Below are 19,668 nucleotides of genomic sequence, written 5' to 3' on the forward strand. Positions count from 1 at the left end.
TTCACTTTTTTCACCTTTTTGTATATTCTTCATTTATGTACTCAATTTTGTACTTTTCTAATTTATTTTTATCTCTGCTTGTTTTGTTTCACTACTTTTTAAACAAATATTTTCACTGCAAACTTTGACCGGCTCTGTATTATTTGCCTTGACACAGGAATCTACCCTGAGCGATGATTCCACGCCTCCCAGCAGCAGCCCCAAAATTACAGCCACGACTGCGCCTGAAACAAAATGTTCCTACCCCTACCACACGCTATCCCAGTCATCGGATGAGGTGAGACCTTTGTGTTATGGGGGCAGTCAGAAAGAACTTCAGGAGTCCTTTGTGTGCTGGGGGTGAGTTGGGGAGGGGGGAGGGCAAGGGAAGGCAGTCAGAACTGATGAGTCCAGGTGTTTAAATAAAAAAGGTAATATGACAAGAAAAAAAGAACTGAAAATATAAAAGGGTACAAAGGGAGGGGGGATGTCATAAAAAGGAACGAAGGAAGTACAGAAGCAGTGATACAGCAAGGACACCATGTGTCATAATGTACGCAGGGGTGGCTTTAGGCATGTGCAAGCTGTGTACCTGCACAGGGCCACCAAACCCCACGGGCCACCATGCAAATATATATCCTTAATATAATAATCTTCTGAGGATGGATACATATTTGCATGGCAGCCCCTGGCAAGGATTTGGCGGCCTCCGGCTTTGTTCCACTTCCAAACACCCTTATCCCCCCCTCTTCACTGGCCTCCGTGCTCCGCCCTGCCAGGAACCCCTCTTCTGGGGCCCCCTCCTTACGCTCCCTGCCCAGGGCCACCATGAGCCTAGAGCCGCCCCTGATGTACAGAAGGAAAATGGCCACAGCTGGGCAGTATAACTGTGGTTCTGTGCACCCCTCAGACCTCTTGACCCCAGTGCCACCTGATCCGTTGTATTAATACGTATACTGTACGGAAGGAAGGAGAGAGGCTCGGAAAAAAGGAAAGAGGTCATGATGGATGGAATAAATGAAGAAAGGGAGAGAGGGAGGCAGGTAATGGAGGAAAGAATGAAGGAAAGTAATGAGGGAGCATGTTAAGTTGGAGGGGTGGGAGATGTAAAGGTGACAGGAAGGAAGGAGTCAAGGAAGAAAGAACTCAAGGAAGAGAAAACAGGGAAGGATGGAAAAAAGGAAGGGAGAACGGAAGAGAGTAAAGGTTGGATGTGTGGTGGGAAGTACAGCAGGAATGGAGAAGCGAGGGTAGGGACACAGGTGGAAAAAAAGAAGCAATCAAGGGAAGAAATAAAAAGCAAGGATGGAAGGAAGGAAAGAAAGATGGAAGGAAAGAGGAAGGAGAGAAGAGAAGCGAGCAAGGAACGAAGCGAAAAATTTGAACAAATATGGGAGTGATAGGGGAGGGGTGAAAGAAAGGAATTGATTAAAGAAGGATTCGTGAAAGGAAAAAAGAAAAGAAGGGAGAAAGGAGGGTCAAGGTAGAAAAGGATTCAAAAGGAAAGAAAGAAGGAATGCAGGACAGAGGAGCTAGGAGAGGGAGGAAACACGCTGGGAAGGAAGAGATGAAGAAGGAAAGTGTGGAAAAAGGAATTGTAAAGGGAGGAAGGAAGTCGGGAAGGAAATAATGTTTTTTTTTTTAATGAGGGGACATATACTCCGAAAACTTTGTGGTAACTTGAGCTACAGCTGGACTCTCCCCCAAGGAGTCTAATGCATATGTACAGAAGCCAAGATTGTCTATAGTGAGGCCATAGGGTGTATCTATCATCAGGAAAGTAGTTCCAGTCGCAGTGCGATTCTTTAGGAGTCCCAAGCATCAGCTTCAGCTTTGGAGTCTTCCATGGGCATCAGTTAATAATCATTATAAACTAAGACTCTGCTGGTCTGAGCCCTGAGTGTCAGCATCCCCTTTTCTTCAGTTTTTAGATGAACCCATCACTCTGGCAACTAACTGGACCACTGAGCAGGTGGGCCAGTGGCTGGAGGGCCTGAACATGGAACAATATGTGGCGGAGTTTGCAGCTCGCGAGGTGGATGGGCAGCAGCTACTTCATCTGGATGGAGCAAAGCTGAAGGTATGAGGATTAAAGCCAAAGATCTGAGCGCCTTCGAGATTCTAGAGTTCCTATTGATAACTTGCAGCCTGGTTTTAATACAAATGAATGTATTCAGGTGTTATGACACCTTATGAATTTAATATTACACGTCGAATATAGCTTAATTTTAAGGCACAAATCACATTAAAAATGTTACACATTTACACATGATGATATTATATTCTCGAGATGCTCATCATTATTTTCCCAAATGAGGTAATTCCACAGGAGCCTATCCGGCATGTCTAGATCTAACCACTGGCTACCACTGTAGAAAGGAACAACGTTAAATCAGCATCAATTATATACCAAGACCAAGTCACACTACTTAATATCGAAATGCAGGCGTCATAAATCAAGTTGTTTCTGATAAAATTCAGAAAAAAATACATATGCTGAGAGTTTGGTAAGAAAATCAGCACTTTCAAACTTCAGACTTCCCAATGGCACCATCTTACTTTCTTCTCTCCTTTCTTTAGTTGACTCAGGCCCTGATTCTGAGTGTATCGTGTTCAGTAGGCAGGGACTTAACAAAGGCCCTTGCAGCGCCTACGGCACAGGGGGGCCTAACCCTTCAGGGGGCTCCCAAACCTTCAGAGACCCCATCGGCCCAAGGCCAATGAATATCTGTCAGATATCTGAGGCTCACGGGCCCTCCTTCATCACATTCTGCTTGGGCAGGGGGATCATTTAGCGTCACACCACTGCTGGAGGAGGGCGGGCAAAATCTGGGTGTTTTGGAACTGCATATTTTAACTCACCATTGCAATCCTTGAAGTGCAAGTGTGCACTTCCACTACTTTTCCCTCATAGCTAACATCCACCTATCTCCTCGCAGAGCAAAATCGAATGGTCATGTTAAAGCGAGACTGATTTTATTCAATGCCTTTTGAATTAACATAGCTTTTTATAAATTGTGTGTACGTGGGCAGGTATTCTCAATGGGCCCAAACTTTTTACAAAAGTAATTCAGTTGCGCTCTGCAGTGAGTAGAAGTAGCCCGTAAGAGTCTGGAGACTTGCGTTCCTTTGTGTGTTACAGTTCATCAATGTAGAAAGAGATCCGCCTTCCACGCTCTATGCATAACTGACATCATCATACAAAATAAACGAAATGTGCTCGTTGTCAAAGAAGCTTGACTCACACCCACCATTACATATCCTCCAGATCTTGGTCCATCTAGGCTACGGCGTTCAATGTATCAATCGAACACATAAGGTAGGAGGAGGACTTGTATCATCCTGCCCTGCAACCTTAGTCATGCAAGGACACATCATTTGATTTCCACTTCCCATTCTCAGCATCATTGACAGACCCTTCAAAATTGATATCCAGATCCTGCAAGAACTTAACACCTTAGCAGCTATGGAACGTCCAGCTCCAGTGCTGAACGTTCCATTGCGCAGGTGAGGTTCAAACGTCCAACGGCCGACAGCAGCACTCCTGAGGTAGTGGTGCCGTCGGCCGTTGGACTAGGCGCAGCACTTATGAGGTTAATAGAAGAAATCTCAGTTTTCAGTACTTCCTCCTCTATTCAGAACTCCCTTTCAACAGTCCTAAGAGAGTTTAACCTCATCACCACTTCTAGCAAATAGACAGTAAATGAGTCCCTCATTGCTCACTTCAGCTTTGTGTCTGTCAATACGTTTCAGAATACATCCACTCCAGAGGCGACACATTCAACCTCACCCTAAGATCCTCACTTTCAATTACCGCTAGATTGAACAGACCACCTCGTCATCTCCCCCTTCACCCTCCACATCGCTCCGCAGCACCATGGTCAACCAAAGAAGAGGGAGGTACACATTCTCCTCCTTTAAAGTCCTCCCTGTAACCACCCTCAAGAGGAACTCATTCATCTGTAAACTCCAAGTAGTCCAAATTAGATGTCATTGAAATATTCGATGAACACTACACAATTCTGAACAACTTTCTAGAACATCACACATCTGAAACACCATCCTCTATGTTTACACCCTCTACACTATGGTACACCTCAGAGCTCCTAGACACAAGTGTGACATATACTGAGAAGAACAGAACTGGAGGTGAGTGGATGCCTCAAATGACCTCACCTGAATCAGAGTAGTCGGCATTCTACAGATCCCCCATCACCAAAACTAAAGCCACCTTCTGCAAGATTGCAGTCAACAAAACAACTAATAGAAGTGCAACACCTTTCAAAGCTCTGCATGCGCACACTCCTGGACCCTCCAATTCCACAGTCAGTAGACAAATACAATGCCATCACCTTTTCAGCCAAGTCGATCAATAAACTGAGATACCTTATTGACAGCACAAAGCAGAAATCCACTGTGCCTCCTGTCCCCTATTGATCCACCTGCAAGTAGTCAGCCTCCGACCAGGACACTCCTGTCTCCCCCTGCCCAACATCATCAACATCTCCCTCAGCCAAGGAACCTTCCTGCATGTCCTTAATAAAGGGGAGTTCCACCTGCTCCTGCAGAAACAAACCCTGGACCAAACAATCTTGCCAACTACTGCCCCAACACTCACCTCATTTGTGTTGGAGAAATCCATAATGTAGAATTCACCTGAATATGAGAGGTGACCAAGAAGGGTTCTACAGGGCTACCAATCCTGCTTCAGATCACACTTCAGAGAAGAAACACCGACTCCCCAAGTAGTCAACATTGCCCACCTCACTAATGATAAAAATGGTCCCTGCCTCCTGATCCTGCTTAACTTCTCTACAGCCTTAGACAGCCACCCACAAAGTTCTGATCCACATCCTAGAAACTCAAATATATTTCTCTGATATACCTGCAAATATTAAACTCTTACTCACCAAATTCCTCAAGTTTGTACAGATGGAAATCTCAATATTTCCGAACCTCCCCTTATTCTGCAGAGTACAACAGTAATCCACTGCTCCCTCATTTTCAACATATACATGAAGTCTGATGAATCCATGCTCAACATTAAGATCCATCAATATGCCGATACACTCAACACTATTTCAAAATCTCCGGGGATAATGTCATTCAACGATTGCTTCGAGCTAATCCAGAACTGAATATCAAGTATCAAGACTAATTTCCTCTTATTCACTAACACTAGCAAACAAGCACAGATTCAAGTGTAGCTCTCCGACATGAACATAGATAGCTTCACTCACCCACTGCCAAGAAAATTTGAAATCCCTTGAATTCGCCCTTGACACCCACCTCACTTCACCTCCAAAGAACATATAGCCAAGAAAATTAAGAAAACAGAGTACCTGCTGTCCGTCCTGAAAAAACCTGAAATCCTTTCTACCGCAGTCAACTTTAAACAACAGTGGAAGCACTGGCCATCTCTCACCTGGATGGACGAAATGCTCTGCTCCGTGGCCTCCATGACACCAAACTGGCACCCTTGCAAACATCCACATTTGGGTGGATATCACCCAAACATTGAAGGAGTGGAGAGGTGTGGGGCAGCGGCCAGGGCAGCTGACTTCGGAGCACAGGGTTTATGGTTTGATCCGAGGCACCTCAGCACCATATGACTCTGGTCAATAGCTCACTTAGGCCTAGATGTAGGTAATTTCATTTTACCACTTCTTAAATACCGAATTTTACCGATTCGGTATTTAAGAAGTGGTAAAATAGAGGGGGGAGGGGATGTAGGTATTACAGAATCGGTAAATACCGAATCGTTAAGATTCGGTTTTTACCGATTCTGTAAATACCGATTCGGTAATGCCCATTTATTCCTATGGGCATTGAAGCCCATAGGAATCAATGGCCATTACCGAATCGGTATTTACCGATTCGCTAAATACCGATTCCAGCAAGGGTGCAGGGGGTGTCACTTTGACACCCTCTAGCACCCCAAATACAGGCTTGTGTGCAATGTGGCACACATACATGCCCTAAGGGCATGTCTGTGTTTAACATTGCACAGGTGTGCATGCACAGATGTGCATGCACACCTGAATTCAGTATTTTACCACACAATAGGATTGTGTGGTAAAATACCGACTCTTAAGGGCCTGTGGCACTGTAAACTGTGCCACCTACATTTGTAATTACAGAATCTGTGTATTTACCGATTCGGTAATTTACTGAATCGGTAATTTTACCGAATTTGTAAATATACCGATTCTGTAATTTTCAGCCCCCTACATCTGAAAACCCTAATACCGGTCGGAAACAGCCAAAATCGGCCGTTTCCGACCAGTATTAGGGCTCCGACATCTGGCCCTTAATTTCCACGACGGCCCCCAGCGCCTTGAGACCCGTAAAGGTTTATAAGTTTGCGCTTTACAAATACGGATTTATTTATTTAAGGAACAGCATTGGCTCCCCCTTGAGACCTGCATCACCTTCAAGGCCCGCTTTACAATCTATAAGGCTTTCAGTACCAGCATCCCTGCATACCTTTCTAATAAACCATCCACTGCAGACCAGCAGCCAAGACAGTGCCACACTGGAGACATAGAAATGTAAGAAAGGAATGACCAGAAGGGAGGCCTTCTCCATCCGCACAGCGAGGAAATGGAGCAACAACCCAGTCAACATGAGATCTAGTCCCACCCTCTTGTAATTCAGAAAGAAACTAAAGACAGATAGCAACCTACTTATTGCCTGCCTCATATAAACACTCATGAATCTTACTCCCGGGAACCGACCTTGGGCTGGCACTGTTTCTTCCCAGCTAGGTTTGTGGTACACACATCTCTCTTCATGCTTTCATATTTGTTAATTTAGTGGCAAACTGAGACACACTGTGTAAAAATAGTGATTATTTGTTGAAGCGGGGGCAGGGGGGGGGGGGTAAAAACCCACTTAGAATAACGATCTCAATCCTTGTCAGGGGGAACCATTGAAGTTCCTAAATAAACTGTGTTTAACCCTCTGGTAGCTTGGCCCGAAGCAGTCATGATTTCATGTCCTGGGGACAACACTTTTATGCCCAGTGCAGCTCTGTTTGTGGGGGTCCTTAACACTAAAATTGATTTAGAGCAGTTCTTCCCTTTCCTCTGGGTTTGACTCCAGCCTGACTAGTGAAACAAAGGCAAGGATAAGCCTGGTGTCAGGTTCTTCTGTGTGGGCAAGTGCAGACCCCATAATCAGGGCAGGGGCACCACTCTTCAACTATCTTTTCAGGAAGACCCACACCCAAGCCCTGTGTTCACTGCCTGAGAGGAATACAGCAGGGGTGTGTTAACACCTAGGTACTGACAGAGAGGTGGTTTTATATTAAGAAATGAAAATAACAATATCCGAAAATAGTAAATTAAACTTGGACTTTATCAATAAGTTGGATTTTACATTATTATCAAAGCCTTTAAAATATATTTCTTGCAGCTGCTCTCAAACTGAATTTAGCCCTTATTAAATGTAATAGGATAAACCAGTGTTAGCTTATGGGAGGCCAGCCTTGTACAGTGAAAAACTACTTTGGAGATTTTTCACTGCCAGGACATGTAAAACATTAAATATAAATGTCCTCATTTTTAAATATCATGCACCCTGCTTCAGGGGCATTTAGAGAATATCTTGGGGGTGACTTATAAGTATTAAAAAAGAAGGTTTAGGCCTGGCAAAGGGTTTATTTTGCAAGGTTGACATGGCAGTTTTAAACTAGGTTTAACTTAGAGGAAGTGTGTAAACTAATGTTTTAACACTGAACCGTAATAAAATGAAAATATACCACAAGAAAAATCCCCAAACTAATTTAGAAAAATAGGGAATATTTTAATAAATACAATTACACGAAAACAACAACATAACATATTTGGAACCGAAGGCATGAGTTTTTTCAAGTTTAATGTAAAAATAGCACCAAGAGGCATGAAGTGCCAACTGCAGGTTGCACTGAACTGGGACAAAGTCACAAGTTAAGGCTGACCATGATAGAGCAGGAGCTGCATGGCTCCGAGAGGCTCCGCGTTGCTCTGAATCAAATCCACTGAAACGTTTGGTTAGGCAGGATGAAGTGCTCTTTTACTTCAGTCAAGGGTCCAGAACCTGAGGGCAGCAGAAGGGACCAGGTAAGATCCAGTTGGGTCTGGTCAGCTGGGAATCAAGAAAGGCCTCTGGAAACTTGTATCCCTGTAGTTTACAAAAGAGGTCCGCCAACTGACCCTTGGAGTCACTTAAGGCTTCCTGGGTTCACTGCAAGCATGTCCAGTCTTCCTTCAGGCTTCAGACAGCAAGGCAGTCCTTGTTCAGAGTTTTCACAAGTCCAGGAATGTTCTGATTTCATGTTCTGGGGAAAAGACTTTTATGCCCAGTGCAGGTCTGTTGGTGGGGGACCTTGACACTAAAACTGATTTAGAGCAGTTCTTCCCTTTCCTCTGGGTTTGACTCCAGCCAGACTAGTGAAACAAAGGCAAGGATAAGCCTGGTGTCAGGTTCATCTGTGTGGGCAAGTGCAGACCCCTTTGAAGTATAATCAGGGCAGGGGCACAGCTCTTCAACTAACTTTTCAGGAAGACCCACGCCCAAGCCCTGTGTTCATTGCCTGAGAGGAATACACATCTCACTCCAGGGAGCAGCAGGCGTGAGTTAACACCTAGGTACTGACAGAGAGGTGGTTTTATATTAAGAAATGAAAATAACAATATCCTAAAATAGTAAATTAAACTTGGGCTTTATAAAAAAGTTGGATTTTACATTATTATCAAAGCCGTTAAAATATATTTCTTGCCGATGCTCTCAAACTGAATTTAGCCCTTATTAAATGTAATAGGATAAACCAGTGTTAGCTTATGGGAGACCAGCCTTGGACAGTGGAAAACGACTTTGTAGATTTTTCACTGCCAGGACATGTAAAACATTAAATATAAATGTCCTCATTTTTAAATACCATGCACCCTGCTTCAGGGGCATTTAGAGCTATCGTAGGGGACACTCATAAGTATTAAAATAGAAGGTTTAGGCCTGGCAAAGGGTTTATTTTGCCAGGTTGAAATGGCAGTTTTAAACTAGGCTGCAATGGCATGTGGAGAAGTGTGGCTCAGGGGTTAGAGGCGGCAGACCCGGAAGCTGAGATCGGCCTTGGACCAGGGTTCAATTCCCCGCCTCGGCGGGTCTTGGGCTCAAATATTCCACGGACTCGATAATTCTCGCTCCGGTGCCTTCTCAACTCACGGGTTCACACTCTGCGACTCTGGGCAATAGCTTGCTTAATCTCCACAACGGCCCCTCGCGGCGGGATGCCTGGCTTTCACCTTGTGGATACCCTGCCTGGGTTATCTCACAGGGGAATACCAGGACGGGTTCCCTAAGCAAGCGCCGGGAAACCCTTTGTGGGTAGCTGTGCGCTATATAAGCTCAAATACATTTACATTTACATGCCTGAGACATGTTTTAAAAACTGCTTTAGTAGGAGGCACAATGAGAGCTGCAGCCCACAAGTAGCATTTAATTCAGAGGCCTTGATTATCTGTTGTGCCCTTTACTATACCAGGGATTTATAAGGAAATTAAAGGTGCCAATCATGTGTATGCCAATGTTACCATGTTTTAATTGGAGAGCACAAGCCCTTTTTATTTTGCCACTGCTTATCAGGGCTATCATCTGGCTGCATAATATAGACAATGTGTCTTTGGAATGGGACACACCAGCAATTTAAGGAGTATTTTGAAGCCATCAACTACATTGATTGCAAACTGAGCTTTACTAATAATATGGACAGCAAACAGATTGACTTCTTGGATATTTGAGTTTATGTCCAAAATCTTTAATTGGAATCAACTATGTACCGGAATCCAACCGCTACAAATAGTGTTCTGCATGGAACCAGCTTCCCTCGTATCAAGAGTATCTCCTAGAAGAAACCTTTCCAGAGAAGAAGATACTGAAGCCCAATTTAAAGAAGTAAGGAGGGGATACCCACCATCATATATTGAACAAGAAGCAAAGAGACTATGAACGGAGAATATGAACAGAATATGAACGGAGATCCTAGCAGAGAACCTAGTCCAACAAAATGGGAACTCTTACAACCTGAGAGTGATCACTACATATAGCAAAAAGAGCAAGGAAATCAGAAAAATCCTCCACAGACACTGTAACATCTTGCTCAGTGACAATGACCTTGCCAAAGCCGTAGGACCAAAACCACAGGTCACATATAAAAAAGTATCACCGATCAAAGACACAAAGCCAGACTGGTGAGGAGCCATTTCATGGATCACCGCTCTGACAACCGGCTAGATAAACAAAACAAGGGATTTTTTTAAATGCAATAATTCAAGGAGTGCAGAATAGGGATGAATGTCAAAACCATCATTGACATAAGGCGGAAACAAATATCCATCAAACAGAAAACCATGTGCAATTTCCAGTATGTAGTGGACATCATCGAGAGTTGTTGTGCACTTAAATAGATTGGAAGCACAATCTGTCCTCTGAGGAAAAGAATAATGGAGCATATACGTGCAGTACAGCATCAGGATATGAGGTATGCAGTTGACAAACACTATGCCCTATCACATGATGAGGATTGGAAGATCATGAGGACAATGGGTTGGCACATGTACAAAGAATGAAAGAGGCAGGGACAGAACATTACAACTACAGAGGTTGGAGAGTAGATAGATCATGAAACTTCACTCGAATGCACCGCATGGCCTCAATGCGGATGAAGAATTGCATTTACCCCTGTGAAGAAGGATACGATTGAAATGAAGGACAGTAATCTCTCTCCCCTATCTCATTGACATTTATACAGAAAGTCTGTGATGTACTACTTTACTCTCTGGCAACCAATGGAATACTGTCCAAACCATATCATGTTATTTATTTTTCTCTCTCACAGGGGTCACCCAGCCAAACATGTGTGTTATGTCTCCTTCATACATCTCTCTATCTTGTCTTTATCTTTTCTCCCTCTTTCTTCTTTGTACCTTTTGGCCTTGATCACATACCTGAGCCTAACTATAACGTCCCTGTAAGCTTTGTTTTTTTTCAGTGAATTTCTATGTTTTTTTAAACTCCATTTCCTAATGAAAATGTCAATGTAATCTTTGTTTATTCCAGTGAATTTCTATGATTTTTTTTAACTAGTAGTCATGTTTGCAGAGTGGTGGAGAAAGGGGGCTGGTTGATGGCTCCTAAGGGTCTTCATCAGCCAAGGAGACTTCATCCCCCAACCAGGAGCACGCCAGGAGGTGCGTTTGCAGAGTAGTGGAGAAAGAAGGAGGGGCCTCCGGGAAGTTGCCAGCTTTTACATTTGTAATTTTTTTTGGGAAGGGGGCTGCGTGGCCCCAAATCCATGGACCATCTTGGGCCCTGGGGACTCCATCCCCCAGGGTCTGGCCCATTTTTATTTTGTTTAAGAAAATACAACAGGAGGGAGCCACTTCAAGGTCGATTACGACCCCTGGGCCATTTTTGGCCCTGGGGACTCCATCCTCAGGGGCCAGGCCTTTATACTTTTTTTTTTAAAAGGGGAGGGGTCCATGCTGCCCCCCTCCCTTGGCCTATTTCGGCCCATGCACCCCATCCCCCAGGTCCAGGCCTTCATTAATATATTTTTTAATAGGGAAGGGGGGCCCGCACATCCCCCCTCCTCGGGCCAACTTCAGCCCCGGGACCCCATCCCTGGGGCATGGCTTCCTCGTTGGGTACTGCGGCGGAAGCTTAAAGGCCCCCGCAGTCCCTGCCGGCTTCCTGCCTTCTGCGGGAGCCGGCATTGCTTTTACACACAGGGAGCTGCTGACATGTAGCTCCCTGTGTGTAAAAGCAAAGTGCTTCTCTGTGAGCAAGCAAGAGCAAAATACTCTCGCTTGCTCCAAGCGGAGCACTGTTTGCTATGGCATGGCGGGTGTGCTGCTTCCACCATTTATTTATTTATTTTATTAAACTTATAATGCGCACAGCTACCCACAGTGGGTTTTCCGGCGCTAGGGACAGACTAGAGAAGAACTAGCAGAGTGATATTGCAGTTAGAAGGACTTCCGACATTACTGCTGAAAAAGCCAGGTTTTAAGTCCCTTGCGAAAACGGAGAAGATTACGTTCCGTCTTCAGGGTCACGGGTAGGGCATTCCACATCTTCGGACCCAAATGGGAGAAAGAACGACCTCCCATTTTAATCAGCCTAAATCTGGGAACGGCGAAATCGCCGTTTCCTGAAGATCGTAATTTTCGGCTGGGCTTATAAGCCTGAACTAGGCCCTGTAGATATTTAGGAGCTAAGCCTTGTTTTATTTTAAATAAATGACACAGGGCTTTAAATTTGATTCGGCTTGGAACTTTAAGCCAATGAAGGTCATGAAGTGCTGGTGAGGCGGAAGCTCTCCTCGGAACATTTCAGAGAAGCCGGGCAGCCGCGTTCTGAACAACTTGGAGTTTTTTAGTTGTTTTCTGGTCAGCTCCAAGATAGAGAACGTTACCGTAGTCCAAGCGTGAAATCACAAGTGCCTGGACCACGGTTCTCTGTGTCGAAGGTGGTAGCATCCACAAAATCTTCTGAAGCCATTTCAAGATGACAAAACACATTGAGGCCACCTTCACGGCCTGCTGTCTCATAGTAAGATTCTCATCAACGAGAAACCTGAGGTTGCGTACCACGGCCACCAGCAAAGGGATGGAACCCATGTCGGTAGGCCAATGATGGGGGCCCCATAGGTCTTTACCCTTGCCCAATATCACCACCTCGGTCTTATCACCGTTAAGCTTCAAAAAATTTCTCTTCATCCATTCAGAGACTCGAGTCAGACCCACTTTCAGTGCTGAGATGTCATTGCCCTCCTTGTTAGAAAGAGAGAAAATAATTTGGGTATCATCAGCGTAGGAGTATACAATGAGACCAGCTTCTTCAATGATGATAGCTAAAGGTCTGACATAGATATTAAATAATAGGAGACTGAGTATAGACCCCTGAGGAACTCCATACGCCGATGGTCAAATTTTAGAGGAGGCAGAGGCAGAAAAGACCTGGAAAGTGCGGCCACCTAGGAAGGAGGCTAGCCAGGCAAAAGCAGAACCCTCCACTCCCAGGGACCGTAGAGTTTCAATGAGGATGGAATGCGACACAGTGTCAAACGCCGCGCTCAAATCAAGCAAGACGAGGGCAGATGTTTCACCATGGTCGACACTGTGTCGCAACCTCTCGGTCACACCCAGTAGTGTGGTTTCGGTACAATGATGTGCTCTGAAGCCTGACTGGGATGGATGTAAAAATCCCGAGCTCTCCACCAAATGGGTTAATTGTGTGTTAATATGCCTCTCCAGGATCTTAGAAAGAATAGGGAGCAATGAGATGGGCCTGAAGTTGGAGAAATTGGCTGCATCCGCTCCAGCTTTCTTCAACAAAGGGACAATCATGGCGTGCTTCCATTCCTGCGGAACAGTGTATTCCAGTAGCGACATATTAAGAAGTTGCATTAACACGCGGCTTGGGCCAAGGTCCAATTGTTTTAGGAGTTTGGCCGGTAACGGGTCACGTGGGGAGCCAGACTTAATACTAATAAGGCAGGAAGAGAAAGAAGTGTCATCAAACAACAGCCAATCAGTAAGTTTGGTCGGGAAAGAAGGCAGAATCACAGGAGTCAGCGCGGGTCCAGATGACAGCGTATTATCAGAATCATGACAGTTAAGTGAGTTGTAAATGCGTTCTACTTTCTCTATAAAAAATTCTGCAATAGAATTGCACTGAGCCTTGTCTAGGACGGGAGGAGCAGGTGCCTGGTCCGCGCCTGTTTGTTTTTTCACCACCAAAAAAAGGGTGCAGGGGCAATTCTGGGCAGTCGTGACAGTATTAACAATGTGTACAGCTCTGGCCATTTTACAGTGGTGGTGGTAGTTTTTGAGAACTTCCTTATAGGCCACTTTACGGGAAGGGGAGTAGGAACGTCTCCACTTCCTTTCAAAAGTCTTACAATTGGATCTCATACGTTTTAAATCGTCAGAGAACCAGGGCGCAGGAGAGCGATGGGAAGAAGAAGTCTTAAGTGTCAGAGGGAGAGACTCATCAATAGCCGAGTTTAACCAGGTGGATACTGCGATATTAGACACAGATACCGATGACTCAATGTCCGGTAAAGTACTCATCAAACGCCTGTTAAAACTGGCTATATCGAGTTTACTCCATCGACAAATATACTCCTTCTTATTGCTGTTATGGCAGGACGGTAAATTAGTCCGAGAAAGAAAAAAATAAACAGCAAAATGGTCTGACCATTCTAGAGGGCGGGCAGAAGAAGGACATTCATATGAAGGTTGGAAAGGACAGGATCTAATAGATGCCCAGCAATATGAGTAGGCCCCGCATTACACAAGTGGATGTTAAGAGCTTCCAGCTCCGACAGGCACTGTTTGCTAACGTTGCATTGACCATCCTCAAAATGAAGGTTTAAGTCGCCAAGAATGGTAAAATTGGCGGCCTTCAGGAGTATAGGAGCGATGGTTTCTGCAAAGGATGAAGCCCAGGCTTTGGAATTGCCAGGGGGACGATAAATCAGGAGGCCTGACAGGGTGAACTGGGGACTAATGGCTAACTTAAAAAGTCCAGCTTCACAACCCGGCAAAGGGAGGGCCTCAAATTTGCATGTATAGTTGGATTTAAATACTATGGCAATGCCACCCCCTTTAGCAGTATCTCTGTCCTTCCTGACTATTGCATAGCCATCAGGAATGGCCATAGCAATATCCGGACCGGAGCTTTCATGAAGCCATGTTTCTGTAAGAAACAAGGCGTCGGGTTTTCTTCAGCTATGAAATCGTAAATATTCTTTTTATGCTTAGGGAGTGACCTACAGTTTACACTCCAGAAGTGGAGTTTCTAGCAGGAGATGGTAGGCTTGAATACACCAGATCGTCCTCTAGATTTGCCACGTTTATATAGACGTTTCATAGAGTTACATAACAACATCTTACCAGTAGTAAAACCACAGTATGTGCAACTAAAGTTATTCATAGGCAAAATTCAGATAGAGCAGCGTGTCGATGAAACATATCTGAGCACTTTCAACTCCTCACTTGTATAAATGATAGTAAAACCGGGAGGAGCGATGGCAGATGTAGAAGAAGCAGAGTAGGTAGCCCCTAGGCCCGTCCTGGCGTGGACGGGCGTAGACGGGCTTACCTCTGGCGGACCTCCGGCACGCCATGGGAGCGCACGCTGCGCGCAGACGCTGTGCGCCTGCAAGTCAGCCCTTAAGTAGGGTATGGTGAATGCCCCATAGAAAGACTAGCACGCTCCCCAAGATGGCGTCTTGGGAGCGTCATGAGCCCAGGCCCCACACCTAAGATGGCGGTCAGGGGGAAAGACAGAGCACGAAGCTCACCAAAGTGGTGAGTGATTTAACAATTAGTGTGCAGGCAATGCGGAAAAGTAATTTCAAGAATGCAGAGCGGGATTTCTAATCATTTACACATTTAAAATCGGGTCGTGTTTTAAAAAGATTAAATGCCGGTCGGCACTTCCAGCAGCAGCGTTTTCCTTCAGGAAGAAGTAGCGCTAGTATAGAGTAATGCGCGAGGCTTCTGAGCCCATTGAATAGTGTTTGCTAAATGCCCCACAGAAAGACTAGCACGCTCCCCAAGATGGCGTCTTGAGAGCGTCACGAGCCCTGGTCCCACACCTAAGATGACGGTCAGGGGGAAAGACAGAGCACGAAGCTCACCAAAGTGGTGAGTGATTTAACAATTAGTGTGCAGGCAATGCGGAAAAGTAATTTCAAGAATGCAGAACAGGATTTCTAATCAATTACACATTTAAAATCGGGTCGTTTTTTAAAAAGATTAAATGCCGGTCGGCACTTCCAGCAGCAGCGTTTTCCTTCAGCAAGAAGTAGCGCTAGTATAGAGTAATGCGCGAGGCTTCTGAGCCCATTAAATAGTGTTTGCTAAATGCCCCACAAAAAGACTAGCACACTCCCAAAGATGGCGTCTTGGGAGCGTCACGAGCCCTGGTCCCACACTTAAGATGGCGGTCAGGGGGAAAGACAGAGCACGAAGCTCACCAAAGTGGTGAGTAATTTAACAATTAGTGTGCAGGCAATGCGGAAAAGTAATTTCAAGAATGCAGAGCGGGATTTCTAATCAATTACACATTTAAAATCGGGTCGTTTTTTAAAAAGATTAAATGCCGGTCGGCACTTCCAGCAGCAGCGTTTTCCTTCAGCAAGTATAGATGGTGCCATAGCACCCGCCATGCCATAGCAAACTGGAATTTCCCAGACACCTTGGAACATTGCTGGAGCAAGTTCTGGGGGTGGTGTCCCCAGGACCATGTAGGGCTCCTGGAGGGGCACCACACAGGCCCCTCCTTTGCTCCTATTTTCCCCTGGCAGGTGGTGGTCTCTGGGGTTGGGGGTCTGCACTGTACCCCCCTAATTATTGCGTTTCTGCCCCAGGGAGGAGTCAGTCCCTGGGGTTGCAGGGGAGGCCATCGGGCGGTCCCCGGGGCTGCAGGCGGGCCAAGTGGGCCCGCCCGTATTAATAATTAAAAATGCCCCGGGGAAGCGGAGCCCCCTGGACCTGGCCCACCCGGGAGTTATGCTAATACAAGTGCTGGAGCCAGCGATTGCTTTTTTAAAAAATGTTGCAGCGGGTCCATCTGCGAGTCCACTGCAAAATTTCTACCCCCTGCTGGGTCACTCAGGCCCCCCACCACTATATCTGGGGGGGTCAGGTTATACCTTCCATGCTCCCTTTTCTTTATTTTTAGGTCGAGCCTGGGTAGTGCATGTGCTGCTCTGCGAGGCATGCTGTATTCAAGTATGGACTTGAAGCTCTGCCCCTATTTCTCACTGGCTTGTGTCATTCTCCTTTGTAAATGTTGGTTTCTTAATCGTTAATAGGCTTGCTAGTCCCTCCTTAGTACCGCCTTGTCTTCATTTGTAACCTCCCACGAGGAATGGCCCTTTTACTTCTTTTGTTAAACGATATGTCTTATTTTGTCTGTAAGCACTATTTTTCTTTAATGAGTTTCTCCTACTGCAGGCAATACATGCTTTCCTGCAACATTCAGCACACCATGCGTGCTTTAACTTTTCAAGAAGAGTCCCAAGATGACTGCCAACACTTTCTGGTTGACGTGTTGGCCACCAATCAAATTTGTGTATGATCTGCGAGTCTACTACAAGGACTTGCGTCCCAAGATATCTAAATTATTTAAAGTTACATATCTGAAAAACTACTGAACGGATTTACACCAAATCACAAAAAACACACTTTCTGGACCAACATCTAGCTGTCTGCAAAATTTGGTGTAATTCCGTTCTGCCGTTCGGCTGAAGTCGTGTTCACAAAATGAAAAATCTCCATAGACTTAACGTGAAGAAAATGCATTTTGGGACCCCCTTTTTTCTTGGCCCCCACTTGACGGACCACCACAAACCTTTCTACACATCAGCTGAGCCAAAAAGCGGAATTTTAGGGAAAATCTAGTGGAGATTCGTCAAGCGGCTCCTAAGTTATTGACAAAAAAAACAAAATAACATTTCCTATGGATACTTTGGTCCTAACTATAACTACCTACTGGCTGGTGCCAGTAGGCGAGTGTGTGTGTGTCTGTGTGTGTTTGGGTGTGCACGTGTGTGTGTGTACGCACGCAATCCCAGATGTAACTCATCCATCAGAGGGGACATGGGCTCCAAAGTTTTGTGTTTCGTCAGGCAAAGTTTATTTTACGAGGACATGACGATATGTGTGTGTGTGTGTTTATATGTGGGTTGTGTATATGAATATATACATTCAAACCACAATGCAGTGATCCTACCATGAAGCAACAATAGTCATATTGTGGTGACACATCCCCTCAATGTACTTGGCAGGCAAACCAACCCATAATCATTAAATTACAATGAATTGTGCTTACTGTGATCCAGTCTCAATACATGTCAGCTGTACTTTAGAGAGTTTTTAGCTCCTATGCCAATACATACATACATCAATGTGAATATGTTTAACAAATATCATCGGTCACAATGATGAGGATTCTCAACCAAGTCAACTTTTTAGCAACCAAATATAATTCCATTACAACTCTTATGTCTCTTACTTTGGATTCCTTCAACCTCAAGACCTTCTTTCATGACTTCCACCCCAGACATATTGAGAATGGTCTTGAGGTAGAGCTGAGGAGGAGAACCACTACCAGTTCTCATGCGTCCGTGCCTGTGCTTGGCAACTCACTAAGGGGCACATGCAGGAAAGTTACATTTACTGATTATCAAATAATTATTTTTAAGAAATCACTATTTGGTAATCGCAAAATCCAATGCATCAAAACAGGCTGCAAATAGCAATTCTCTAATTGCGATTCCTTAAGAATCGCAAAAGCAATTAGGGAATCGCTATTTGCTATTGCGATTCCATTTTTTCTTATGGGCCTAAAGGCGAAGTGTGGCTCACTGGTTAGAGCAGGCAGACCCTGGAGCAGAGGTCAGAAGCAGAGGTCAGACCCGGGACCAGGGTTCGATTCCCGACGCGGCAGGGTGTTGAGCCCAAATGTCCACGGACTCGATAATTCTCGCTTCGGTGCCTGACCTAATCATGGGTTCACACTCTGCAACTCTGGGCATTAAGCTTGCTTAATCTCCACAACGGCCCCCCGCGGCGGGATGCCTGGCTTTCACCTTGGGGATGCCCTGTAGGGGCTATCTCACAGGGAAAAACCAGGACGGGTTCCCAAGGCAAGCGCGGAGATACCCCTTCGGGGGTCGATTCTGGCGCTATATAAGAAATGTAATAATAATATAATAATGGTCTTGCATTGCCTAAATTGCGATTACGTAGTTGGTAATCGCAAATCAGGTAATGCAAAGGCAAGGGTGCCCAGAGGCCTAAGGCCCCCCTGAGACACCTCTAACAAATGACAGGTGCACATTTAAGGGACACACATGCCGTAGGGGCATGTGTGCGCCACATGGCACTTTGAAAAATGCAGTTGTGTGCATTTTTCAAAGTATGCACCTATTAGCATCAACTTGAAGTTGATGCTAATTAGCGTTCCTAAATGCACAGTTGGCCTTTAGGAAAGGCTGCTTGCATTAGCATTAGGGAATCGCAAATTGCAATTCCCTATTTGCATTCTCACTTTAGGGAATTGCAAGAAATTGCAAATACCTAAATTGCGAATCTCAAAACTTTCATGCATTGCGAAAGGACATTTTGCGATCGCAAACGGACGATTTTTGCGAATCACACTGTTTGCGATTGCAAAATACCTTGGTGCATGTGCCCCTTAGATATCTAGCATATCAAGGTGTGGAACCTGTTATTTTAATGTTCTTAACATTATGTTGATGTGTGGATACAGTATTGATTTTGTCCTTCATGCAGGATATTCTTGTGTTATGTTTGGTGTGCTCAGCATGGGATGGCAAAATGGACGGTCTTGGTGTCTTACCACCTCCATGGCCATGACTTCTAGCTCAGGGTCCATAAACGTATACTTCCTTATCATGCTGGGGTCAATCATGAAAATGTTTGTTAGGTTCCTGCTTATGATGACTGAATGATATCAGAGGATGGCAATGGATTCTGTTTGTCATGTTTTAGAGGTAGACACTTCCTCACAGTGTTGCTCTGGCTGTTTCTGGTGTCTTTGGATTCGTTTCTGTCTCCTGAGACTTCCAAATGGATTTATGCTTGTGCTATTAATTAGGGCATCATAATT

At 45.0% G+C, this 19,668-nt stretch overlaps 1 protein-coding gene across 3 annotated transcripts in view; it reads left to right on the forward strand.

Annotated features, from left to right (window-relative positions):
• SAMD14 (sterile alpha motif domain containing 14) overlaps window positions 1–19,668 on the forward strand; it is a 257,166-nt gene that overhangs the window by 226,075 nt on the left and 11,423 nt on the right. For all 3 annotated transcript variants that reach the window (XM_086923963.1, XM_086923965.1, XM_086923964.1), the window contains 2 exons: window positions 158–277; window positions 1,904–2,059. In XM_086923963.1, the coding sequence (XP_086780089.1) occupies window positions 158–277; window positions 1,904–2,059 (276 nt within the window). The remainder of the gene's footprint in view (window positions 1–157; window positions 278–1,903; window positions 2,060–19,668) is intronic.

The sequence above is a fragment of the Lissotriton vulgaris genome, chromosome 5, assembly GCF_964263255.1.
Source record: "Lissotriton vulgaris chromosome 5, aLisVul1.2, whole genome shotgun sequence".
In the NCBI taxonomy this organism is placed as follows: domain Eukaryota; kingdom Metazoa; phylum Chordata; class Amphibia; order Caudata; family Salamandridae; genus Lissotriton; species Lissotriton vulgaris.